General features: G+C 39.3%; 1 protein-coding gene across 1 annotated transcript in view; it reads left to right on the forward strand.

Moving 5' to 3' along the window:
* The window catches only part of washc5 (WASH complex subunit 5), a 62,754-nt gene that overhangs the window by 12,769 nt on the left and 22,448 nt on the right, over window positions 1-27,537 (forward strand). Inside the window, exons 6-18 of the mRNA XM_043688548.2 lie at window positions 4,524-4,676; window positions 5,194-5,307; window positions 5,596-5,767; window positions 6,609-6,736; window positions 10,709-10,838; window positions 12,084-12,196; window positions 17,079-17,245; window positions 18,715-18,790; window positions 20,010-20,120; window positions 21,864-22,004; window positions 22,615-22,695; window positions 24,587-24,688; window positions 25,299-25,478. Of these exons, the coding sequence (XP_043544483.1) occupies window positions 4,524-4,676; window positions 5,194-5,307; window positions 5,596-5,767; window positions 6,609-6,736; window positions 10,709-10,838; window positions 12,084-12,196; window positions 17,079-17,245; window positions 18,715-18,790; window positions 20,010-20,120; window positions 21,864-22,004; window positions 22,615-22,695; window positions 24,587-24,688; window positions 25,299-25,478 (1,668 nt within the window). The remainder of the gene's footprint in view (window positions 1-4,523; window positions 4,677-5,193; window positions 5,308-5,595; window positions 5,768-6,608; window positions 6,737-10,708; window positions 10,839-12,083; window positions 12,197-17,078; window positions 17,246-18,714; window positions 18,791-20,009; window positions 20,121-21,863; window positions 22,005-22,614; window positions 22,696-24,586; window positions 24,689-25,298; window positions 25,479-27,537) is intronic.

Below are 27,537 nucleotides of genomic sequence, written 5' to 3' on the forward strand. Positions count from 1 at the left end.
AGCAGCCGAAGCACTCATGTCCCACATAATTAACATGCCTGAATTCTGGACCCTTTCTTGAACAACCCAAGTGGTCCCTTCTAAGGAGCATGGGTTTGGCTATTCAGCACCTGGGTATAACTTACCACAAAAATCTGTGACATACAGATAAGGGCATGTTTGTATGTTTTCAGCCTTAATTGAAAATCAAACCCTGTGGATAGTTTTTTAACATTGGGACTGCTAATGTATACCCTTTGCCATCCCAACTTATTCCTCACTGCCAGTTGTCCAGTTTACAGGTGAAACTGATTTGCTGCTGTTTGCAAATCAGGCTTGCTGTGTTTTACACAGTTTATTCTTCCTGATTTATTATAAAAACTGCATCCTTTCTGTTATTATTTGGCAGCTGAGGCTCACGTGAGAATAATTGGTCAGTGAACTAAGTCAAGAACTCCGCTTTTATACCACAACCAACAGATTGTGCCTGTATTTTTGCTTTGGACCTCTGCTATAGATTTTCAAACTCAGAGTGTTGGGGTCCTTCGTATTTCTTAGGGAGTGAGAATCTGGAAGATGTTTCCTTTTGTGCTCTGTTTCTAAAAGACCAAGTGTGAGTCTTTTGATTTACTTTTTTCTGGTTACAGCTTGGGGCCTCTTAGCTGGGAGACTTGGCCCAGACCTTGATGGGTTTGGCTGCTGATATACTGGGAGTTTGGAGGGTGGAATTCAGAGGATCACCTGGGTGCTTTTCCGGATTCTACCTTTATTTAGGTGGAATGTGTAAAGGATTTAATCAATCACTTCTCCAGTGCGATGGCAGAATGGAAGATATTGGACTAAATCCTGATGGAAACAGTTTCCATTTCATTATCTTACACACAATTTAGAGACCTACCTGTAATCTACTTTGGCTTTACAAAAATTCTGCCGAAGTGAGTCCAAATAAAATATTCGGTCATCTTGGACCCATTGACCAGGTAAGATATGGCAGTAAGTGAAGTGCTATTGGGGAGAAATGTGAACAAAAGACTAACGGCTGCAACAGCTATATTGAAGATCTTAAAAAAATCTTTGCTGTTAGAATCTCCTTTTCGAGACCAACAATTTTAAACAGTTTCCCAGAAACTGACAGATAAACTGAGGGGCATGATTTCAGGTTTTCAGACTTTTACTGTAACTGAAAAACTAAAGTCAATATAGATCAAACATCACAACTGGGTGAATAATTCGTCAAACTAAGAACATGTACTTTTTTGTTAACAAGTAAATGCAGTTGAAATACATCTTATAACTTCACTTTGTATCCTTCACTTCTTGCAAAAGTGTAGCAAATTATTTGTGGCTTTTCAGCTGGGTCATCTACGAAGCCAAGATGTTCAGAGCCATTTGAAAGTCATTCCACTCAACCTTCGTTTTCTAGATTTGACTTCCATTAGCAAAACTTATCTCAGCAACTCTTTATTTCTTATATCTCAAATTTCCACCTGTTTTGTCCTCTTCGATTAGAAATCCCATTGTCACAAGCAACCTGCTTTGTTGCTGACACAACACCCCAGTCTTTCTCTTCCCTTCAGTGCAGTGCAGGAGTGATGCAATAAGTCTCCAGGGCCTGATGCTCTGTACCCCAGAGTAATTCAGGAGTCTGACATAGACACAGTGGTTACATTTTACAACATTCTGTCGACTGTGAAAGTGTTCTGATGAATTGCCGAATAGCTAATGTAACTCTGCTGTTTAGAAAAGGAGGGAGAGAGAAAATGGGGAAGAATAGGCCAGTCAGCCTGACATCAATGCTGGGAGAAATGCTGGCGTCAAATTATTTAAGATGCAATAACTAAGCATTTGGAAAGCAGGGACAGAATCATTGCTATTCAGCAAGGATTCACTAAAGGGAAGTCATGCTTGATAAATCTTCTGGAATTTTGAGGATGTGACCAGTACAGTAGACAGTGGTGAATCAGTAGATGTTGTGTATCTGGACTTTCAAAAGGCTTTTGACAAGGTTTTACACAAGAAATTAGTAAGGAAAATTAAAACTAAGGTGTTGGAAGTGATGTATTCACATGGGTAGAGGGGAAGCAGAGGGCTGGAACAGAGGGAAGGCATGTTTATACGTTAATGATTTGAATGAAGGAATTGAATGCCATTTCTCCAAATTTGCAGATGACAGTAAGCTTGGTGGCACTGTGCTGTGAGGAGGATACTAAGAGGCTGTAGGGTGACTTGGACAGACCGGTTGAGTGGGCACATACTTGTAATGTAGATAAAATATGTGAACAAAGGAAGTGATGTCATTTCCTGTTCTTTTTCTCAGAGGGTGGTAAATGGATCCAAGTCAGTGTTTGTTGACAGAGTTCCAGTTGGAATGCCATGCTATCAATAAACACATTTAAGTTAAAAATCACACAACACCAGGTTATAGTCCAACAGGTTTAATTGGAAGCACACTAGCATTCGGAGCGACGTTCCTTCATCAGGTGATTGTGGAGGGCTCGATCATAACACAGAATTTATAGCAAAAATTTGCAGTGTGATGTAACTGAAATTATACATTGAAGAATTGATTGTCTGTTAAGCCTTTCATCTGTTAGAATACAGTGATAGTTTCACTTCTTTCATGTGTAAATCACAAAACCCTTTTTTTTAAAGTTGCATTCTCGGGTTATCTGTTAACAATGGTGATAGCTAGACAATATGTAGAAGGTGTTAGCCCCCGTGTTCTCTGTCTATGACCTGATGTATAGATTGATTCCAATCTAAAAAGTGAGATAACAGAGTTTTACATAAATTCATGCAGTTTTTGAGCTCAGAGTTCTACATGAATGTGTGTGGTTTTTGAGCCAAGTACAATGTAACTCTGAAAGTACCAAAAAAATTCACCACACACAATATACATGTGTGCATGTGGGTCTTTGTCTGTCTGTCTGTGTGTGTGTGTGTCTGTCTGGGGTGGGGGTTGTGAGTGTGAGAAAGTGTGTGTGTGTGTGTGTGTGTGTGTGTGCTGTTTTCTCTGGAGTGTCGGAGGCTGAAGGGTGACCTTATAGAGGTTTATAAAATCATGAGGGGCATGGGTAGGATAAATGGATAAGGTCTTTTCCCTGAGGTGGGGGAGTCCAGAACTAAAGGGCATAGGTTTAAGGGAGAGGGGAAAGATGTAAAAGAGACCTAAGGGGCAACTTTAGGGGCAGAAGGTGGTACGTGTATGGAATGAGCTGTCAGAGGAAGTGGTGGAGGCTGGTACAACTTAAAAGGCATCTGGAATAGAAAGGGCTTATTGCTGGCAACAGGATTAGTTTAGGATATCTGGTCTGCATGGAAGAGTTGGACCTATGGTCTGTTTCCGTGCTGTACATCTCTGACTCTGTTCTCCTGTTTTGGCAACTTTGGTTGCCAAAACAGGAAAGCAGGTTATTATCTGAATGGAAGCAGTTTAGGAAAAGGTGAGGTGCAGTGAGACCTGGGTGTCATGGTGGAACAGTCACAGAAGGTAGGCATGCAGGTGCATCAGGCAGTGAGGAAAGCTACTGGCATGCTGTCCTTCATAACGAGATGATTTGAGTGTCAGAGTAAGGACGTCTTGCTGCAGTTATACAGGGCGTTGGGGACACATCTTGCGTATTTTGTGCAGTTTTGGTCTCCTAGTCTGTGGAAGGACATTCTTGCTATTGAGAGAATCCAATGAAGGTTCACCAGACTGATTTCCGGGATGGCAGGACTGACATATGAGGGAAGACTAGATTGACTGGGCTTGTATTCGCTGACAAGAAAAATGAGGGGGGCTCTCATAGATACACAAAATCCTAAGGGGACTGGACAGGCGAGATGAGGAAGGAATGTTCCCAGTGTTGGAGAAGTCCAGAACAGGGAGTCACGGTCTCAGAATAATGGGAAGGCCATTCAGGCTGAGATGAGGAAGGATTTCTTCACTCAGATTTGTGAGCATGTGGAATCCTCTCCCAAAGGAAGCTGTTGGGGCAGTTTGGTAGATATATTCGAGAGGGAGCTGAATGTGGCCCTTGCAGCTGAAGGGATCAATGGGTATGGGGAGAGGGTGGGAATGGGAAGCTGAGATTGCATGATCAGCTATGATCACATTGAATGGTGATGTAGGCTTGAAGGGCCAAATGGCCTACTCTGCACTATTTTCTATGTTTCACAGCATTAGCAGCATTGTCTCTCCATATCGGAGTAATTCATTTTTCCTGTGTCTTTGAAAGTAGCTGCCTCTTTCCTGTGAGTTACTTTGGAAAGATATGGAGACTTTTGGTTGATATTGCAAGAGGTTTCTGTTTGAGTTTCTTCCTCTTTGTGCGGGCTGAGGTTTTCAGTGTGACTTTACAATCCACTGAATCATTAACATTCTGTTTCACCTTAACTTGAAGGTGAAACCTAACCTGAGCATTGAAAATATTGATTTTAAAATATAGCCATCCTGTAAAATCTGTGTTAATGATAACTGGTACGTGGAATCATTGAATGATGTTAGAACTAAAGATTGACCTTTCACATCTTTTTTGATGTTGTGGTTTTCTTTATATCAGGTCTCAGCGTATCCACTGCCAGAACATCGTAGCACAGCCCTTGCTACACAGGCTGCCATGCTTTATGTTATCCTCTATTTTGAACCATCCATTCTTCATACACAACAAGCCAAGATGAGGGAGATAGTGGATAAATACTTTCCAGACAACTGGGTAGGTGAAAGCCTCGGTGAATTTCTAAAGCTGTACCTAAAGGCTAGAATAGGTTAATAGATTTTTTTCACAAAAGGAGCAATTCACAAAAGCTGATTTATGAACTACTTACTGTATTTTTCAGATTGCTCAATTAAAAAATAATTGATTTAAAATGTTTTAATAGAACAATTGACTGAAATCATGAACTAACCCAAGTCTGTTTCAAAAGTTATTTTTAATTGTCAGACTTCGGTTTATGGTGTTTGAATTTTCACTGGATCTCTTTGAACTTGCCATTGCATCAGCTCTTCCAAACATTGAACAGCAACGTAGCAGGTGTACCTTGTTTCATTATACTTGTATTGTGTTTTTCACACCTTTTAGTAAGTCCTAAAGCATCTTGCAGCCAATAAGTTACTTTTTAAGGGCAGTCACTTTTGTAATGTTGACAATGTGATACACAATATGAGGTGGTCACAAAAGTGAAATGTTTAAACAAGCATTGTGCATTTAGAATTTCTTTTCTGCATGACAGGTGATCAGCATTTACATGGGGATCACAGTCAATCTGATTGAGGCCTGGGAACCGTATAAAGCTGCAAAAACAGCCCTGAACTATACATTGGAGCAACTGAACATCAAAGAGCAGGTATGGTCTCTGAAATTGTTTAGTGGTAATTCAGACATGGGTATTTTGAATTCTATTCTTTCTTTGTGCAAAATACTCTGGCGAGGGGGGGTTGTTAATTAATCTCTAATGAATTAGCAACTCTTTTTATAGTTGTATGAATTGGAGAAGAAAATGAGGCAGGATGAAATAGACTAATTTATTGGCAAGCATTTTGCCACCTCCTCAAAGATTCAATTTGTCGCCACTGCTGTTTCATAATGGAAGTTGTGTGATGTATACGTTGACAAAGGCTATTTTCCTCTGCAGTCAAGTCGATATGGAGCGAGTGTTGAGAAGCTACGACGGCAGGTGCAGCAGTTTCTGAAAGAAGGCTTCTTGAGGGAAGAATTTGTACTGGATCACATCCCTAAACTATTAAACTGCCTGCGTGACTGTAATGTGACAATTCGATGGCTGATGCTTCACACTGCAGAAATGGGTAAGTGTGACAAAACATGTTTAAAACCAGCAGTTGTTGAGATCCAAGAATGTTTAGGGAACATTGAGCAGTGCATTGTTTATTGTGTACCAGATTTATTTCTAAGTGTAAAAATTGTTCAGAAAAATGAGAGAAATGTCACAAGAAAGAATTGGCCACTTAGAGAAGATTATAAATGCAGTAGACATTGTCTGATTAAAATGTTGTATAATATGTAAATTCTGATACCCCTAAATTACCTTCTCTCCAAAAAAAGAGGAAGTATTGCATGTAATGAAACCTTTGTTGATGCAGTTTGGATATTATGATGAAATTAACAACTGTTCATATATAAAAGTAAAGTTGCCATAGTCCCAGAGGAGCATTGGAGAGAGGGGACTGGTGAAGGTTTAGAACTAGAATTAGATTTTATTGTCACATATAATCAAGTACATGAAAAGTGTACAATGTGCAATAAAAGTGGTCTTCAGATTTGGTGCTACAGAGAATGAAGCTGGTGGATGAGGTTGCCAATCAAGCAAGTTGGTTTGTTTTGACAGATTTTTCAGCTTCTTGAATGTTAATTTTGAAGCTTCACTCACCCAGGCAAGTGGGCAGTGTTTTATCACACTCCTGACCTGTATCTTGCAGCTGATGGACAGACTTTGGGAAGACAGGATAAGAGCTACTTGCTACAGAATTCCCAGTTTTTGACCTTCCCTTGTAGCCAGTGTATTTTTAGGTATTTTGGTGTCTGGTCAATGGTTCCAGATGATGGTGGGTGATTCAAATGTCATTGATTATCAAAGGTAGATGGTTAGACTTTATTTTATTTAAGATTTTGTTTGTTGTTTTTTTCCAGTGTATGATCCAAACAACAAGCGCTTGCGTCAGATTAAGGACCAGGTTTTTAGCGACTCGAAATACAATCCCAAAACACTTTTTCAGCTTTTGCTGGACAGTGCTCAGTTTGAGTTTGTTTTGAAGGAGGTATGCTTCTTTTATTCTTGGTTTTCATTTCTATAAATAATGACACTGGAGAACATTTCCACACTGTAGGTAATCTAATCTAATCTAACATGCAAGTGAAAGGATTTGAAAACATAGACAGAGTTTGTTTCTTCTTGTGGGAGAGTATAAAGCAAGAGAGAATTATTTAACAAATGAGAGCCACCAAGTGAGGAGGAAGTATTAGTTTTATTCACAAAGCAGAATGTTTCAAGGCTAAACCCTTACCACTGCAACCCACTGCCTTTGTCAATAAGTGCCCTTTTATACACTTTTGAGTACAGTTAATGAACCAATCCTTAAAGGGACAAAAGCAAATTCACATGAAGTGTTACACAATATTTTTCAGAACTGTCACACTAGGCACTACCAGGTAGGCAGTAGTTACCTTGGCGTTATTAGATGTTCTAATCATTTGAACTACCCAGCCAGCAAACATCTCCTTAAGTATACACAATCGATTATCCCAGTGAGTTTCCTGATTGGCACATTTCTGTTCCTACATTCCGACCAGCATTGACCATCTGAAAAATATTGACCAGTTGTGTTTAGGGTGTTGGCTTTAAATAGAGCAGCATTTGACTGTAAACTGAGGCCATGTGGCAGTTCAGTGTTAAACCCTTTTTACTGCCTACGCATCTTGTGAAATTTCAGTGACAGAGCAGTTAGCAAGAAATTGTTTCATCAAAATTCATCTTAACTGATATTTATAAACTCCTGCTGTTGCTTTTACTATATCCAAGATGTACTGTGTCAGCATGCAACTAAATTTGAATGCTTTTTATGCTCCTTAAGGGAAAATTCTCAGCATTTCTGTCTCCTGGATATTCTTGTCTTGCCGTTCCCTTTGTTGTCATGTGAACAGTGCTTTTACTGTTGCTTAACTTCTCTGCTGCTTCCCATGTTCTGTAGTTGGTAACGTTTTATATTCTATGAGGTGTGATTCACATGCTTACACCTTTGAAATTTTTTATTTCAATTTTAAGACTAATTGGGACTCAATTAATTGATAAAAATTCGAACATCAAATTGGAAGATTCTGTAAATTCCACTTCAGAATTTGAGTACATGATCTAAGCTAACAGCGCAGTATAGTACTGTAAGAATGCTTTATTGTTGGAGCTGACATTCAGTAGGTAACATATCAAACTGATAGGTCCTTAGTTTATTGTCATGGTACAGCTGGATACTAAATGATGAATGAGGAAGAGTAGGAGTCCTTGTGGGGGTTCTAGTCAACCTCCTAAATGGGTAACATGGGCCATTTATATCAAGCTGTTCATGGGATTGTCAGAGAATTAGCTGTCACAGTTACCAACATGGCAATAGTTATTGAACTTCAAAAAGTTGCTGTCTTTGTAAACATTTAGAAATGCTCCTGAGACATGAGAGAAAGTGATTTGTAAATTATTTTCTTTCATCTCATAGAGCATTTATTCTGCTTCCTCTTCCAGCAATCTTCTCTGCCTTCTCATGTGCTGTATAATTTAGAATATTGTTTATCCATTAATTGCTGTTATCCAACCTTAACTGGTAATTTTGCCTTTGACTCATTCCTTCTATTTTGTGCTTTCTCTCTAGTTTCATTGGTCCCTTGCAGGACCAAATAAAAACAGAAGTAGGCCATTTGAACCTGTTTCCTCATTCAAATAAATCATGGCTATTGTGTACTTTAATCCCATTTAGCTACATTTCTCCATATTGTTTGATAACTTTACCTAACAAACCTTTCTTGATCTTGTTAGATGGATTGGCCATGCTAAATTGCCCATAGTGTCCAGGGATGTGCAGGCGAGGTGGATTAGACATGGGAAACAGAGGGTTATGGGGATAGGGATGGGGGGCTTTGGTCTGGGTGGGGTGCTCTTCAGAGGGGTGGTGTGGATTTGATTGGCTAGCTTCCTCACTGTACAGATTGTATGATTGTATTCGCTGATCCGTCTTGAAAATGTCCATTGTTCAAGCATCAGCAACATTTTCAGAAAACAAGTTCTCAGTCTCTTTGTGGGGAGAAAATGCTTCCTATTTTCACTCTTAAATGGTCAGACTCTAATATTTAAATTGTGCCCAATTGTTTTTAATTCTGTTCACCAGAGGGAATGGATTCTCTGAATTCACCATATTGAATTTCTTTAGCACTTTAAAGACAATAATTGTTCCTCAGTCTTCTAAATTGATTCTACCAGTCCTCATAATTTAATATTTTAAGTTTCAGGATAATGTTAGTAAATCTGTATTTTATCTCCCCAAAAGTTACTGTGTTTAAGAGAATGCAGTCCTTCAGATGTGGTCTCACATTGGCTTTGTGCAACTGAAGCATCACGTTCTCACTTTCTTTGCCTTTCACTTAGGGGGTTGGAAAACAATCATTCAGTTAGCTTTTTTGATCACTTTTTGTACTGTGCATTTGCCTTTTAGTGATCTGTGAATCTGAATTCTAATATCTCTTTCGTTCTCCACAAATCATTGTTTTTCAACATTAAGAAGACATGCTGATGTCTGTCTTGCATCCAACATAACTGATCTTCCACCTTTTTCTACATTGAACTCCATTTCTCTTGGTTTTGCCCATTTCTTTTAATTTGTTCTTGCAACTTGAACCTTCTTGCTTCCATCTAAATAACTTCTGCCCTGCCTTTAAACTTAGTGTCATCTGAAAACTTGGGATACCGAGCTTTTTATTACTCCCTCCCCCCAAGAAAGGGAATGAAAAGCTGACATTTCAGTTTAAAACCCTGGAGAGCATGCCTTAGAGTTTACAGGAGCAACAAGCAAATTCACCCCAAAACACCCAGAAAAGTTCAGTCATGGGAGTGACCAATTAGAAAAACTTTGCTCCCATAAATAGAATGGAAAGTATCTCTGAGGAGTTGTTCCTCCACATATAGACTGTTTCTCTCCCACATTTAGTGATGATAAACTGCCTGTGAGCCTTAGACCCATAGATTGAGCCTATTAGTAAGAAGGAGAATGAGTGAGTCAGGGGTGTGGAGTCTGAGGGGGTGGAGATGCCAAGGCTGGATGTTGTAGGGAGAAGGTTTGGGGTGGTGGTGTGCCAAAACTGGGAAGAGTGTGTCATGTAATCTGACTGCGGTTTTGGTGGGGATCAGGGCTGGTCTGCATGGGGACAGTGCAGAAAGAGGCTTCAGAGGAGGTGGCTGCAAAATGGGAGAGATGTGTGGTTACAAAGGGATTGGGGGTAGAGAAGATAGGGAAGGCTGCAAGCTTGGGTGGTGGCTTAAAGGATGTGGCAGTAGAAAAGGAGAGATACAGGTTTAAACCTGTCAGCAAAGGAATACTTGGCTAAGCAGATAGAAAAACTTAATCATTGAGGTAATTAATGTTTTTGCAAATTAATGTGAAATCTCTGGTCTCAGGCAGCGTAGATCTAGTGCTACTATATGGTTGAAAGATGTCAGGGATGGTATTGCAAACTGCCAACTGTTTTGAAAAAATTGAAAACCTATAATTAGATAAATCAGATATGATCTACTTGTCCCAAATCCGTAATGATTCTTTGTGATTAGTGTGCACTTTTCCACTTACTTAATAACTCCTGTCCTGGTGGTAAATTCCAGAAGTTCCCCCTTAATTGATGGTAAACAAGTTTGTCTGTTGTTTTGCTAACCCTGCTACCTTCCCTTGCCACCACCTCAAATAAGATACATGGCAAACGTCAATGTTGGAGAACAGGGTGGGTGATTTCTTTAATTGAGCAGCAGGTTTGCAACAAGCTTCCCTCCTCTTCCGTTTTTCCTTTTGCCTTTTTCTAAAGCAGGGAGATTCCAGTATCTCCTATATGGCAGGGATCAGTGAAGATGGATCTGAGTATTGCTTCCCCAGTGTACCAGAGGACAAGCAGCCAGCCGAGTGGGTTTTATTTCTGAAGGGTTGCTCCGGCTTCCTTTGCTTTATGCCATTAATTGAGTAATGTGTATTTCATTTATCACTTAGATGTTTAAGCAAATGCTGTCAGAAAAGCAAGCCAAATGGGAAAGTTATCAGAAAGAGGGCTCCGAGAGAATGACTGAACTTGCTGAGGTGTTCTCTGGAGTAAAGCCTCTCACCAGAGTGGAAAAAAATGGTATGTGATTAGTGTTCCGACTGCTCTGTGCTCTGGTGAGATATAGTCTTCTTTGTACAACGTTCTGTTAGTTTCTGGTTTTGTGGCTGATTTTTGGTTTGGCCTTCATTGAAATGTTCGATTTGTTTGCCAAATGTGTAGAAAATAGTTCTGTTCCTCCCTGTGATGACAGGCTTTTTTTTTTAATCAAGTAATTTCAGATCTTGGTTAAACAGAGTTAATAATAATATTCTTTTTCTTATTTTCCCTTGTCACTCATTTACTTTTTTCCATTTTGCTCTTTTTAATTTTTATCATTATTTTGTCTCCCTTGCACCACTTTACTTTGGCAATCGTATCAAAATAGGGGTCTAGTTTGTAGGGCAAAAATTTCATGCAGGTTGCTAAAATTGACTATGAAAAAGTAAGGTTTTGGGAAATAGAGAACTAATGCCTAGTTATCATAAAAATGGGTTGTTTAAAAAAACTGTAGATCAGAGAATAGAAGGCTGAGGGGGCTAAGCAGTTCTACACTGTAATATTTGTAACTTTTGTGGCAGGAAACGATAGAGATGAGACCATGCTTCGTGAACCTGTGTCAGACAGCAACATTGTTCTTGTGATCTGACTGAAAAGAGTTAGATTCTGTTTTGGCTTTAGACACAAAATTCAAATTTCAGATGGATCTGAGTTTCTTCGAATGCAAAAGTAATTGAAGAAGTTGAATGTTTGGCAAGAAAAAGAAAAATTGACCAAGTTAGAAGACAATTTTAGACAAAGAATTCGAATGGATGTTGAAGAACTAGAGAGGTATCCATAAAAGGCAAAAGGTGTTGGGTGACAGGGAGATAAAATGTGTGTGTTCGTTTTTCCCAATTATTTTTTCTGTCTAAAATTGCTCAAACCCAAAGTGATCTGAATCTTGGTGCTTTTTGAATTGTTCTAAGAGGTCTTCATTTCCTTCTTGACTCTAATCTACTGGTCCACTTTATGAAAGAAATATCTGTATAATTGATTGCTGAGAATACATTGTCTTTACATTTGTAAGTTGTACACCTACAACATGCATACTGTAATTTTGCTGCTCCTTTAGTACTTCAAGTAACACTAATGAATCGGCTGGTCTTGTACCGCTCTCCTGCTGGAAGGCTGTGATGTGTGGAGACCAGAGAGGGGCAAATGTATAATTTTTTAAAATGTATTTTATAGCAATGCAACAGGATCTATATCTTCTCAAACACTCCTCTCTCCTTTTTTTGCTCTTAGAAAATTTACAAGCCTGGTTTAGGGAGATTTCAAAGCAAATTTCTTCCTTGAATTATGAAGACTCAACAGCAGCCGGGAGGAAGACTGTTCAGTTAATCCAGGCTTTGGAAGAGGTGAGAAAGCTTTGAACAGACTAACATCATCTGCAAGCTGAAATGAAAATATTTAGTGAGATGTCTTAAAATACACAAGTACCACTTGAGCAACAAGAGAACCTTTTGGTATGTTGTTCCATAAAGATATTTTTAATAAAATAGTTATCATTGGAGCAGGATTAGGCCAGTCAGTCCTACGAGCCTGCTCTGTCATTTTGAATCATGGCTGATCATCTACCACTCTGTTATTTTCCCACATTGATCCATCTCCCTTGAGATCATTTCTGGGTTAGTCAATTTTTTATTTTGTTTAAATATGAAGAAATTGAAATTCAATATTGTTAACCTGTGCTTTAAAATAGTTAATTATTTTACTCCTTTCTTCAAACGAGAAGAATCACCAGCTGAAGATGCTTGGATAAAGGATTTATTTGCTAATGAGTGAAGCACAGGAAATTTGTATTAAAATTCCCAATTATTTTTTCTGTCTCATTTCTCCCACTGACTAACCAGGTTGTACCCTCCACCTGTGTTCACCTATCCTCATTTCACTACCCTGTCCCCGCCACCCCCTTTATCTGTTGCTCCCCCAGACATACCCCCAGTCCTGAAGAAGGGTTACACTTGAACCATTGACTTCTCCACCTCCTGATGCTGCCTGACTTGCTGTGTTCTTCCAGCCTCCTACTGATCTACTTAAAATATATGAACTCAGTTTGTGCAATGTCAAGTTCAAGGTGAAACAGTGAGGCTCTGTCATACGGTCTTGGGTATATTGAGCCGGAATGTCTCCTTTTTCATTGAGAGGATGGTGAAAGTTGCTTTCTCAAATGCCACGCTGCAAGAAACACTTTATTCAGTTACCTGATGTTGAATCATTGAACGGTGGTTCAGTAGTTAGCACTGCTGCCTTACAGTGCCACGGACTCCAGTTTGATTCCAGCCTTGGGCGACTGTCTGTGTGGAGTTTGCATGTTCTCCCTGTGTCTGCATTGGTTTCCTCCAGATGCTTCGGTTTCCTCCCTTAGTCCAAAGATGTGCAGGTTAGGTGAATTGGCCAAACTAAATTACCCACTGTGTTCAGAGATGTCTAGGCTAGGTGCATTCGTTAGGGGAAATGTAGGGGAATGGGTCTGGTTGGGATAGTTTTCGGATGGTCAGTGTGGACTTTTTGGGCCAAATCGCCTCTTTCCACATTGTAGGAATTCTTTTTTTAAAAAAAAAAGCACGAGGGACTGCCTTTCTGTTTGCTGGGGTTGGAGGGTACTGTAGAAAGTTGACTTAATGGTTTTTAGTTATATCTGTTGCCATGTTAGAACAGCGTAATAGTTATTGTCCCAATTATTCCTTTCAGTCTGCAGTTAAAAAGATTGGAGAAATAAAAGGGAGGGGACATTCAGAAGATATGTAATTTTAGATTTTCAGCTGGAAGCACTGAGTTGGGACAGTTTCTGGCTCTGGAAACCTGACCCGGGTAGAGAAAATGACCTAGCTAGTTGATTTTTGTTTCTAGAAGTTGGGATACACTGAAATTAGGATATATGGTGGCACAACCCATATAATTAAAAAAGCTTGCGGGAATGGAGGCAGCCTGGTGTACTTTACCCTAGATTTGAGAAAAAAGGGAATCACAACCCCTTGTACCCTTTTTACCTATGTTCAATCTACTCCCTCCATGCTGATCTTTGTAACCCACCCTTCACCCTTGCACGTTACCGTGCCAATTCACTCAGCCACCTCCACAGGCAGACCTGGGACCCATGTTGAGATTATGTAATGTTAAATTTTATTGATCAGTTCACTAAAGAAAATACTTAAAATTGATAAAAGCTCATTCACTATATTAAAATTCCATTCATCTCATAAAAGTAAGGTCATAGGACACTAGGTTATAGTCCAACAGGTTTATTTGAAATCACAAGCTTTCAGAGTGTTGCCCCTTCATTGAGTGAAGTATCATAGGTTCTGTGCAGCAAAGAAATCTTGCTTGAACTTATGTATGAATATGTTGGCATATTGGGATGCAAGTGTGGTCCTCATGGCTGTTAGATGAAGAACTGGTTGTCGAAGGTAAAGGCGTTGTGATCGAGGATGAAGTGGATGAGTTGTAGGATGGCATCTGGAAATTGGCAGTGTTGGTGTTGAGTACTGATGCTATTGCAGCAATGCAGCCATCATGGGATGTTGGTGTAGTGTGCCGAAACATCCATTGTGATGAGGAATGTTCTTGGTTCGATTGGTCCGTGGGTGTTGAGTTTTTGTAAGAAGTCTGTAGTGTTGCGACAGAAGCTGGGCTTTCTTTGTGCAAAGAGTTTCACGATCCCTTTGACATAGCCAGAGGGGTTATCACACAAGGTCCACATTGCCTGATATGATTGGCTGGCCCAGTGTGTTTGCTTTGTGTATCTTTGCAAAGGAGTAGAAATCTCCTATGTGAGAAGAACATGGGATGAGAGTGTGGGGGAGAGTCTGAGGTTTTGATCAAAGGTCTTGATTGACAGGTGCATTCTTTGGTTGAATTGGCAGGTAGTTGTCGATAATGCTCCTGGTTGTTCAGTTGGCAGTACCCCTCTTTGCATTAGTCTGTTCTAATCTACATGATGATGGCTCCTCCTTTTGTAGGTTTGATTGCGATTGGTTGTGAGAGCATGGATGGCATTGCATTGTGCTTGGGTGACATTCTGTGCGATTATGTGAGCATGGCTGATGAATCTGGCATTAACGTATCTCCTGATGGCTTGAGCATATGTTGAGCCTGGGGCAGCAGCCTTCTGAAAGGTGTCCAATTCGACACACTCTTGTTTGGTCGTTGCACTGCAGATCTCTCTGACGACTGTTCCAATTTGTTTGTTATGTCATTGAGCTCGCTGCTGGCATCTTGGGATTTGTTGAAGAATTCCTGAAGCCGCATTCACCTGATGAATTCTTCTTGTGCCTGCTGGGAGATCAGTAGGGTCCATTTTGATAGTGGGATTGAAATTGAGCTTTGGCTAAGAACTTCAATTTCATCTGGTTGAAGGGTGTGGTCAAACAAGATGATGGATTTCTGTGGTGGCACTGGGGGGGCTTGGTTACTGCTGGTGATGATGCCAAATTTCTCCAGTTTCCTGTTCTTGGTGTGCTTGTAAATGGCTTAGTTCTGCTGCCTCGTCTGCTTAGCAGTATCTCGTAGCTGGTCCACTGTATTCTGAGCGCAGGCTGAGAATATCCACTCTATCTCTGTTTCAAGTTTGCAGTGTCGTCTGTACAGCTGGTTTATGAAATGATCGAGAAAGATGTGATGGCAGAGCCTCCGTGTAGTCTGTGTTGTATCTTGAATTGAATGGGTTCGTGTTCTGTAGCCCTTTCGTGATCTTCTGTTTTCTTGCATCTCTGCTGAAACTTGATATCTATGTCGATATGCGCCATCATCTTGATCATCCTCTCCTCTCTACTTTGAACCAGCAGTTTGTGGTGTCGTTGGTAGCCATGATGTGGAGGCGTTGGACTGGGGAGGGCAGAGTCAGAGGTTCGGTGACACCAGGTTCTCGTCTTCACCTGACGAAAGGGCTTGTGATTTCAAATGAAGCTGTTGGACTATAACCTGGTGTCGTCTGACTTCTGATGACCTTGTCCACCCCAGTCCAACACTGGCATCTTCACATCGTAGTTATCTTATAAAAAATAATAAGCTTTTGAATTAATGGTCCACTTCTTCATAGAGTTTCTAACCATGTGGAGCTAGCAATCAAACGACGAACTTACAGGCACTCCACTGTCATAATGTAAGGTTGTGAAATCTGTAGTCCAGCACTAATTTTGTAATAATAGTTCTCCGGGTTAAATAGCAAATATCATTTAAGAGTGCAGGCAGTTTTGTTTCTTTGCAGCTTTTTTTGACAGCTCCAATGAGTGTAACAATTGTAATTAGTGTCTGCACTTTTTGTGCACCTTTCTTCTTCCTAAGTTATCCCAGCATCATATCCAGAATGGTATGTTACTTCTCCAAAAGGGTCTCCTACCTTTCCAAAGAACTCCTGCAACTTTAGACCTTCTCCTAAGTTAGTGCCCAAGTCAGGTTTTGGAATGCTAGATGAGCAGTTATCTCTCTGAACTATTGATATGCAAATTTTTCCCAAGACTCCGCAACAATTTTGGGTGCCAGTGTATCCAGCTACATGAAAGTTCAAGCCAGCATATTAAGTTCAGATCATGAAAGGATCCGATTATTACACCCTAAATTGGCTTCTTGTATAATTATGTATTTAATAACATTGGCACACTTCGAAACATGGGTCTTCATAGTTGAGCTGCTTTATGAAAGTAACCAGTATTGATCTATCCAAGAAAATTCGTGAGATTGATCGTCAAAATTGTTCTAAAATCCCTTTTGGTTGCTCTTCTTAGTAGGAGAGGAGTGTCTGGGGTCCAACCATGAGCATCCTTTCATGTTGTTTTCCATAAATTCTCTGTCTTTTACTCCAAAATCATCTGTAACAAAACTGGGATCACTAACATAATCGAATGGGGAGATGGTAAACCCATGCGCAGTATACATGTTGACCTAACTCCTTTAAACATTTGAGGTAAGAGAACGGAAGAAGTGAAGGAGATGAAAGATATTTTCAGTCAGGTGGTAATGACAAAGTCAGGTGGTAATGACAAAGTCAGGTGGTAATGACAAAGTCCGTTACATTGCTACAATGAATGTGATTTATTTCAGTTGTTAAAGTATAACTCAAAGTTTAAACCCTTGCACATTGGGCCTGTTGCTACAAATTTATAAATAGATGCTGTCAATATTCTTAATTACCAGACCCATAGAAGAGATACTGGTATTCTAGAGGGTTAAAGAATTAATTTGAAGATATCTGTCACTCTACAATGCTTAGGCTGAGAATTTTGTAACTTCTTAAAACAGGTCCAAGAGTTCCACCAACTTGAATCGAATTTGCAGATCTGCCAGTTCCTGGCCGACACTCGTAAATTTCTCCATCAGATGATTCGCACCATAAACATTAAAGAAGAGGTCCTCATTAGCATGCAGATTATAGGCGACTTGTCATATGCCTGGCAGCTTATTGACAGGTAGGATCATTCTTATATTGAGAGAGATTGTGAAATCTGGTGTTTAAAAGTTTCTACGTATGTAACACCCCCAACTCCTCCTCTGGATTCAAGTATCTGGGATATCGCCGATGCCGGAGTAGAATAGTTAAACATACCCAATCCTCTTGTGAAAAGTCAGCTAAAGCTGCAGGTATTGAGTACCTTTCTCTGCTGTCATAAATCACTGATATCCCATCCCACCTTCCATTCTTTCTAATGAGTGCCCTTTTCAAAGAAAACAAATAAAATGAAATTGTTGGAGTTTAGCTTCATTAACACAGTCTCCTCTTTTTCACCAAATGTGAGCACTCTGTTTGTAGCAGCTCTTGTATATCACCACACCCCTCTTAGCCTGTTTTGTCCTTTTCATGTTCTTGTGTATTCCTCTTTGCTTCTAATATTATTGAGAACACTTGTAATTTAGTTCAATCAAATATCACTGGAGTGTGAGATGTATAGTGGGTATCAACTAGCATAAAGCTGGCCAAATGTGCAACCTGCTAACTAGAGACAATTTTGTAAATTGAATTCACGCAAATTGGTTGCTTATGCTTTAAGTCCTCAACAATACTTCCGTATTGTCAGTCATCAAACAGAGCTGTATGTTGCTGTTTCCTGCAAATAACTTGGCCCTATTTTACTTCCTCCTTCTGCCCTGCCCTCAAAATACCTTGATAGACTGGACAACATGTTAAATTTGATTTTTAATCTTTTAAAGGCTTGAAGCTGTTGTTCCAATTTTAGCTTTGTCACAAACGCAAACCATAGTTAGATTTAAAAACATGAACTCATCCCACCTAAGAATTTTAGGAAAATGGACAAAACACATTAGGTAAGCTTAACAATTTGGCGATGCTGACTGGTGACATTGCCATAGCTGGCTTCTGAAGGGGTGAGAGTCGGTTCTCTTTTCCATCTGTATAGCCATGAAGGAATGCTGAAGTTCTTGAGGAGGCCAAGCGCACATTGGCCCTTTTTTTTGTACTACCTGACAAAATGTTAAGATCCTGCATGCTTAAGTGAATAGAATGTGGACAACAAAAGAAAATTAGAGGGATTGTTGGTTCAAATTATTGGTAATGAAGAAGTAGACTTAGACATTCTGAATACTTCCTGTACCTCTCAAGTTTTGGATATGGTTCTAACACAAAAACAAAATCCAGGTTTCAGGTAAAATGTGAAACTTCAGCAATGTTATTGGAAGCTTGAAAGTTGAATAGATGAAAATCAAAATAATGAATTATCTTTAGAAGTTTTTGGCCAAATGAATTAACTCCTGAATTGTGTAAAATTATATATGGTCAAATGGATGCCTGAGATCTGTTTTCTTATGTACCCAAATTATTATTATTTAAATTTTATGACCTTCACTAGTGCCAGTTAAGCTGTGCATTGCTATAGTTAGCGTGTCTTTGAGCAATGACTAATATAATACTACTTATCTGCAGCTACACATCTATCATGCAAGAAGGTATACGAGTCAGCCCTTTCATGGTAACCAAACTTAAGGCAACATTTTTAAAGGTAAGTGGAGAGGAGTCAGAAGGCAGTATAGACCAGAAACGATTAAACTGCTGAATTAGTCAAATAATATGATGAATGACTGGGTTATTCATTTGTAATGAGCATGTCCCAAAACAGTTGGGTCACCAGGAAGCCGTCATTTTGTATCATTTAAGTTTGCATTAGGAGAATATTAGGCATGACCAGATTTTGATTAATTTTTGTTTGAAGTTGAACTCTTCCATGTCAATCTCCATCTTTCTTTTCAGTTACTGTGTTTTATACCATATAGGTAGCTTGTAATCGTATTGTACTGATGATCCATACCAGTATTCTGGGACAAGGCCTTGAATCCCACTATGACAGATAATTTGAATTCAGTTTATTAAAATCAATCCGAAATTCAGAAAAGCTAGTATAGTGATGACCAGCAACCATTGTCAGTTGTCTTAAGCCTTCTGCTTGCAACTGTCCTTCGAGGAAAGGAAATCTGCCAATCAGACCCATAGCAATGCGGTTGATTTTTAACTGCCTGCTAGCTCTCTCGGCCAGTTCAAAGGCAGTGAGGGATGGGCAGCAAATGCCAAAATCAACATTACATACAAGAATAAAAACAAATTGAGAGGAATGACTTGACTGGGACAAAGCTGGGACCTTTTATGAATCTTATACACAGGCAAGCAGGATAGCAGGACTTTCCATGCAGGGCCTAACCAGAGTTTTATAGAACCAATGTAAGTTCCACCTTCCTTGACTTAAAAGAAACAATTTTTTGTTGGTTTTCTCATTTCACTTTTGTACCTGTCTCATAACTTTTAATGCTTTTTATACATGAATTCCTAAATTACTCTGCTCCTTCTATAGTTCTAAACTGCCGAGCGGTTATATATTTTAAAAATCTGAATTATTTTCTTGGGTTGAAAGAGATTGACTTCACATTTCCCTGGCTGAGCACTTGCTGCTATGGTTTTGCCAACTCAGTCAGTCGGTCGTTGCCCATTTACAGCTTTCTAGCTATTGATGCTACATACCGTACCCCCAGCTGTGTTTACAGTGCTCGATTCCTTCATTTTAAGGGATAACTAAGAATAGACAATCAATACAGGCCTTGCAAGCGGTGTACATATCCTGAGGATGAATTTTTAAAAATTTTTTTTAGCAGTAAAACTAATCAGTATTATCGATACTTCTCAGATGTAATGATTAATATTTAGGTGGATAATTTGTTCTGCTGTTTCAGTTGGCATCAGCCCTTGATCTTCCACTGATGAGAATTAATCAGGCCAATAGTCCAGACCTTCTGAGCGTGTCCCAGTATTATTCTGGAGAGCTGGTGGCCTATGTTAGAAAGGTGAGTCTTGTGCTCTGGAATAAATGTCTACTTTGATCTATTGAATTATGACTGTTAGCTGTGTGTTTTGAATAGAGCTGTATATTTCAATTTCCCTGTAAACTTACACCCTGTTCAGAAATTCACTTGAGTACATCAATCCTTCTTCTCCCCTAGTATCTCCTGATATTCTTCCCCTGTTGTCGCTGGCTCTGTTGTCGCTGACTTTCAGTTCTTCTTACTGACTCCATTGATGCCTTTATTTCCAGTAGTTCCACAATCTCCACACTCAAATCTGTAAATGACTGCAACTGGTTTGGCCCATTCATCAGGTCTGGCTTAATCATTTCAAATTTTGCTAAACCTAGCATCTCCTCTGCTTAACAATGCTTGATGATTGTTCTGGGTAATAAAGTTGACCTGTGGGCTCCTTTTAAGTTTATTACCATCATTCTCCTTGTGTTCTTGCTGTCTCACCTCTAGCAAGGACCTTCTGGTTTTTTTTTTGTCATAAGTAGGCCATCAGTTTGTCTCCCTTGTGCACCAATTCAGAACCTTCCCTCCTGCTGTAACCCTGCATCTTTTGTCTTTCTGACTATTTTGCTCCACCTTTCACTATACACTGATCTGTCACATCATTTGAGACCACCTGCTGAGTTCCCAATGCAATTTATATTCAACTCCTACTAGCCTCCTTTCCTCCTTTGTGCTATCTTCTATTCTAAATTATTCCATCTTGGGCATCACTTCACCTCCTTTTCAGAACTGCTGTTCATACCACCAACCCCAGCTCAAAAAAAGACATCAGCTTTGGTTCCTGGCAGAAACTCTGTATCCTTGCTCCTTCATTTCCTTCCTCGACTGCATCAGACCCTGTAACCTATTGGATTCTAGGTTGGAAACTCATTCTTCTTTCTATCACAAAAACCATATACCTCTAGCTTGGTAACATTTCCTATCTTTATACCTACTTGCAGCCTATCTGCTGCTGAAATCTTAATTCATGGTTTTGTCTCCCCTAATCTTGCTGTCGACCTCTATTCTGCTCGCTGTGTAATGTTCTGCATATACACCATAAAAAAACTCTGTTGCACATATTCAGTTCTACATCAAGTTGCAATTAATTATCATTTGCACCCAATCTGAGATTTAAGTTCTGGTTTGTTTCAATCATATCATGACTTCATCCATCTTTATTTTAATACTACCTCAATTTCACCCCATGTTCACTGCCCACTCCAGTTCTTTGGTCATCCATGCAGTGCCCCTCCTTAATCCACTATTGACCTATCTGTTGGCCATCTAGTTCCCACTGCTTTGGAAACCTGAGCCTAATGTTCTCTACCTATTGAAACTCTTTGACAAAGATCTTGCTTATCACCCACCTATTGGTTTGTGTTCCATTTTCCTTTATAGTCTGTGAAGCCCTTTGAGAGACATTGTTTATATTAAGAGTTTGTAGAAATTCAAGCTCCTGCTGTTTTAGTTGGTTTAATGGACATTTTGTCCCATCCAAAACATCTTGTTCAACATTTGACTCTGCACGTGATTTCTTTCTTATTGTTTCATTCCACCAAATTGTTGGTGTTTCATGTTGATTGTATGTTTAAGTTGAAATTAGTTCAAACTTTTGATTGAATTTTTAATCAATATGGCACGTTAATGTGTGAAAAGCCTTATGTTTAATCACCTGCAATGGTGAAATCACTGGAAAATGTAATGGTATTTTTTTTTAAAAATTGTCACTTTTTTTTGCTGTTCTAGGTTTTGCAGATTATTCCAGAAAGTATGTTCACATCCTTAGCAAAAATTATCAAGCTACAAACACACAGCATTATGGAAGTGCCAACTCGATTGGATAAAGACAAGCTGAAGGACTATTCCCAGCTTGTTGCAAGATATGAGGTATTAGGGGATGGTGGGTTTTGGACAGGTCAGAGAATTTGGAGGTCATTGGTATTGACTGAATGGAATTCATGGTGGAGGGCTCTTGCTCTGTTTTTGTTGATGTTGGTACAGTTAAAGCATGGTGGTGAAAAGGCATTAAGACTCTTAGATGGTGCCGTTAAACTTGGCTGCTAATGCAGGTTTCTTGTTAATTAGTCTCTGCTGTTACCTTGGTGATGTTTCTGAATTGAATTGTAAAAGGGATTCCATCTTCACCAAATTTTGGCGCTGTGCTTTTGTTCTTGTCTCATCACCTAATTTACAGGTGATCTCATGGTGACAATGACATATTGAATTTTCTTCCAACAATGAAAGAATTGCTGGTCAATTTTTGCTAATACAGTGCTCTCTTAATTAAAGTAGTATGCGTCTGATCCACATCTACCTGCCCAACTGGCATCTCTTTTGACAAAGGCCGTCAATGTTGCCTTGAACGGTTAGTGCTATTTATGGAGTGAGTGATTATGGTGAATGTTAACTGATAGCACATGTCAAAAGACCAAATAAAAATTGAATTGGAATCTAGCTTTTTTAAAATTGTTATTTCTCATATCCTTTTTGCTCAAAGGTTGCAAGACTTACTCATGCAATATCAATTTTCACTGAAGGCATTCTCATGATGAAGACTACCCTTGTTGGCATCATCAAGGCAAGTGAAAATGTTTGAAGATATGTTTTGTTGTGGTCAAGATCTGAGGTTGTTTTGCATTCTGCTTTCTGAAACCAGAAAACTATTCAATGTGTCTACTGTTAATTGCAACTTGGGTTCTAGTAGTCTGTGATGAAACATAGAAAGGTCATAGATAGTCAATTCAAATGGTACTAGGTGCTTCTCCAGACTATTGATTAAACCAATATCTCCACAACTGGATGGTGCAATGTTAGGGGAAAGGGAAGTTTTTATGGATAATTTCAAAGGGCAAAGGTTTTGGAATAAAGAAAGCTTCCTTCAAAAAAAAAATTCCCAACAAATAGGAAATACATTTTATTTTTGCACCTTATTGTATGAGAAATGCATGAACAAAGTGGATTAGGTTCGGAGAAGGTGGTTTAGCTGTTAACGATAAAACAAACACTTGAAATGAAATGTTCTTATCGTCCACTTTTTTTTCCAGAATAAAGTCAGCTGCTGCTATTTGTAATTGTCTCTGCTTTATTGCTCCTCACTGTGCGATTCACAACTTCTGTTGTGGGGAGAGTTCAGTGGAGATGTATCCTCACACTGTGCTATCAATTTTATTAGATGGTTCTTATTTCTTTGTTATCTGAGAGTGGGCAAATACGTAATCCCTGACTGCACAATGCATGACTGTACTTGGTGTACTCGTAAATGCTATTTTAGTGAAACTTCACTGTGAAAGCTCAAACTGTAGCAGTACTTTGAAGTAACTAATTATAAGGTTACACTGAAGCAAGCTTTATGATGCGCTGCCATGTTGTGACAATACGTGGATTTGTAGCAGTTGCATACAAACTGTTCCTGACCACTGTAGCTTGATGCTGAGCAGCTGAGTATTTGTTACGGGGGTGTGGCCAGCAGTTTTCTCGCTATTCCTAAAAACTACAAATGAAAGAAGAGAAGCCTGGAGGCAGGTTGCTTTCTCATCTTTTTAATTAAATAGTGATGCAAATAGCAAGTTTTAAAAAATGCATTTAATTTTCCTTGAATGAAATTATAATTTTAAATAATGCACTTAATTGGAGAAACATGCTTCATGGGTTCATATTTTAAAAGGTAGTTTATAAGTTTCAGAATCAAGCACTCTTCAGTAATTCTGTTCTGCTGCCTTAAAGGTGGGTGGGGGAATTTCATTGAGTAATGCATTTTTTAAAATCCAAACCTATGGAGCAAGAAATTTCAGAAATAAATGAAAACAACTAGAATGATTGGAGCAGGCTGATAAATATTCAAGAAAGCAGCAATTTCCACAGGCCTCACTACCGTCCATAACTATCACTGTCAAGCTAGGTAACCCACCAATGCCCGCATCAATGTAGTTGTTTTGCACAGTGCTTCCCAAACCCCTTTTTAAATCCCCAGACTTTGTGAATCCCTGTTTCGATAGGTGTGAGAGGTCTTGAGTAAGAAAAGGCAGGGTGTCTCTAGTTAAATGTGAACACTTACCTGTTCGTAAGCATTTATTTTGGAGTGGCAATCTGGCCTAAATGAACAGTCCACCTGGGCTGTGACCACCAACAAAAATCAAACACTAGCACTGATAGGGTCATTATGGTTTCAGACAGCAATTGGAGCTCCACAGCAGCCATTGTTGTCTTAAGTTTCTAACCCTAAAATCTCATCTTGCAGCCCTGCTCTCAGTTCAGAAAAACCTGCCTTGCATCTTTCCTCTCAAACTATCAATTTCATTGTTTTCATTTAATGGTGGTGTCCCAAATGTTCAGTCAGATTTGCTTGGCTTATGATGTTAATAAGGGGGGTGCTTGGGAGCAAGACAATTTTACATGGAAATTTAAGATTAAGTTTTTTTTCAGAAGAGGTTTAGAATTACAAATCAGTTTTTCTTTTTTCTTTTTAATAGGTGGATCCTAAGCAGTTGCTGGAAGATGGTATCAGGAAGGAATTGGTCAGAAGGGTTGCCTTTGCCCTTCACAAAGGGCTGATTTTTAACCCAAAAGCCAAGGTGAATGGATGTGATAATTGTACTATGTAATGTTTCTTATTGGTTTGGAGTTTTGGGTCAGACATTGGAAGGTTTTTTTTAATCCCTGAAGTGGAAAAGTATAACAGTTACAGGGAAGGAGGACTGTAGTATCTCCTGAGCCTTGCTAACTTGTCACTTGCTACCCCTGAAGTCAGAGTCAGCTTTTCACCCAAGGTATACAGCACTTGATTTAGATGTTCATGGGTCATCTGGTTATAGATGCATTGCACCAATCCCTGTATAAGTCTGTGATGAGTAAATTTGTTAACTTTTAGGTAGAGACTGTTCACTGAGGGGAGAAGGAAAATGAGCCAGGTCCTTTTATACAGTTGAAATCATCATTTACTGTTTTAGCAAAACATCATGTCATTTCAGACGGCTGCCTATAATCAAGTTTATTGAATGTACTTCTGACATATCCAGAGTTTAGATGCACTTTAATATTCTCATTATTCAGAATTTCTAGCTTTTGATCGCAGAGAATCAAAGAATTTACTCTCAACCGAACTGTCAAGTGCTGTTCGTTGTTATGATTTATAGAAACCATGTATTATAAAAGCTTCAAACACTTGGTGTTGCTCTGACACAGACTAGTGAACTGATGCCCAAACTGAAAGAGATGGCTGCCACTATGGATGGATTTTACCGTTCTTTTGAATACATACAAGATTATGTCAGCATTTATGGGCTGAAGATATGGCAGGAAGAAGTGTCTCGAATAATCAACTACAATGTGGAACAAGAGTGCAATAATTTCTTGAGGACAAAGGTAATTCTCAAAGAAATCTTAAATGAGCATAACTACTTTTTGTGTCATTTTTTGCGTTTTAATATTTTAAGGTTCTTCTGCCCCATCTGTTTGCCCTGTCATGTTCATCCTTTTTTTAACTACCTGCCTGATGCTACTGCAGCCATGGCCAGTTGGTGATAGAGCACCTACCTGACAGTGATGCATATGTGTCCGTGTCTACTCCAGGAAACAAGTTAGTGAAAGATAGCATGGGAATTCATTTTTACCTGGTCTTATATTATTTACAATGTTAAGACTGATACTGGAGGAATGCACTGCTTTTCTAGTCCCACTACTCCATGGTCACATTTTTTAAAAACTTATTCTGGTTACCAGGATGATTAATTAAGATTTTCTGGCTTGTTATAAAATCAAAATTTAAATTATTATTTATTTATTGAATAACATGCAGAGTCAGTAATATAGAAGTATAAGTGGTTATTCCTCTGAACAGTCCCAAAATACACATACAATCCTCGCTGTCACAAGAGAAAATAACAGATCTGTGCAGAGAAGGATAAATCCCAACCGAATCATGTAGGGGTTTGCAACAAAACAAGCAGCATCTTATTTTTAAAAAAAACTTTTTGTAAAAGAATCACTTGAGCTGAAAATAATTCCACTTTCCAAAATCCTTCAAAACTCAAATCATCCAAGCAACATTAAATATGAAGTGTTCTTGGAACAACAGAATCAATCTTTGTCTTACCATTTAATTACTTATAAAAATGTTATATGCAAATGCCTCACAGTTTAATAAGTATCTCCTTATGTTTGTTCAAGTTAAACCCCACTTAATGGCCTCTGCCTGCATCTGATCAAACACAATTCATAGATATTTAAGGTGTTTTTTGAGAATTTGTGCTTATCATTGTTCATGATTATATGCTGCAAGTAAAGTAGCAAAATATGCTCTTAATTTTGTGCTCTATTTTTCAACCTGCACGAGGGGGCCATTTTGTAGCTCAGTGTTAATGACCCCTGAACCAAGAGGCCTGGATTCAAGTCCCATCTGTTTCAGAGATGTTTAATTGATAGAATTGATAGAAATTGATTGATAGAAAAGTAGGCAAGAAGTGAGGACTGCAGATGCTGGAGATCAGAGTCTAGATTAGAGTGGTGCTGGAAAAGCACAGTAGGTCAGACAGCATCTTTTGCTGCCTGAACTGCTGTGCTTTTCCAGCACCACTCTAATCTAGACTCTGATCTCCAGCATCTGCAGTCCTCACTTTTATCTAATTGATTTTGACCTTTCTGTGAATCCCTTGCAAGCATGTCTACCTTGAAGAAGTTCTCCTCCTCTCTCTACAAGAATTTGTGAGTGTCTCACTGCAACCCCCAGGTCATCTCCTCTGCCCTGAAACTCTTCAACCATGTTCTGAAACAGATTTGCAATGGGGACTTCACCAGTTTCATTTCCCCTTTCTCCCCCCCCTCCCCCCCCCAGTTCCAACCTTCCAGCTCAGCATCATCCTCATGACCTGTCCTACCTGCCAATCTTCCTTCCCATCTATCCGTTCCACCCTCCTCTCTGACCTATCACCTTCATCCTCACCCCCATTCACCTGATAGAGACAGTGCTGAAGCCATTTCAGCTACTTTTCTAAGAGCCCTCTTGTGGTGCAGAGGTTGCATTGGTACCTGTGGACTGGGGGGGGGGGGGGCCCAGGTTAAAGTCCCACCTGCTCCAGAGGTGTTTAATAACATCTCTGAACAGGTTGATGTGGAGAATAGGTTCAACCTGCAGGATTTTAAAGCAAAAACTGCATGAGTTTTAGTTTAACTCTTCTGTGAGCTTCTAAAAATATAATTACCATGTGGCCTGCTTTGTTTTGCATCTAGCCTCTGGTTTTGAACCAGTGTTTAATTTTACTCTTGATCTAAATTTTCAAAAGATAATGTATGTTAGATTGCTGAAAGAATTTTGGGGAACTAATGATGACTAATTTGAGATGCGGCATGACAGGTTTAGCTGTCTTGAACTTGTAGTTCCCAAAGCTTTCCATCAATGACTCTGTTTCTCAGTACATTTCTGGGT

Source organism: Chiloscyllium plagiosum, unplaced genomic scaffold (assembly GCF_037043375.1).
Source record: "Chiloscyllium plagiosum isolate Xiang-an unplaced genomic scaffold, Cpla_swu_hap1 HiC_scaffold_4, whole genome shotgun sequence".
NCBI lineage: Eukaryota > Metazoa > Chordata > Chondrichthyes > Orectolobiformes > Hemiscylliidae > Chiloscyllium > Chiloscyllium plagiosum.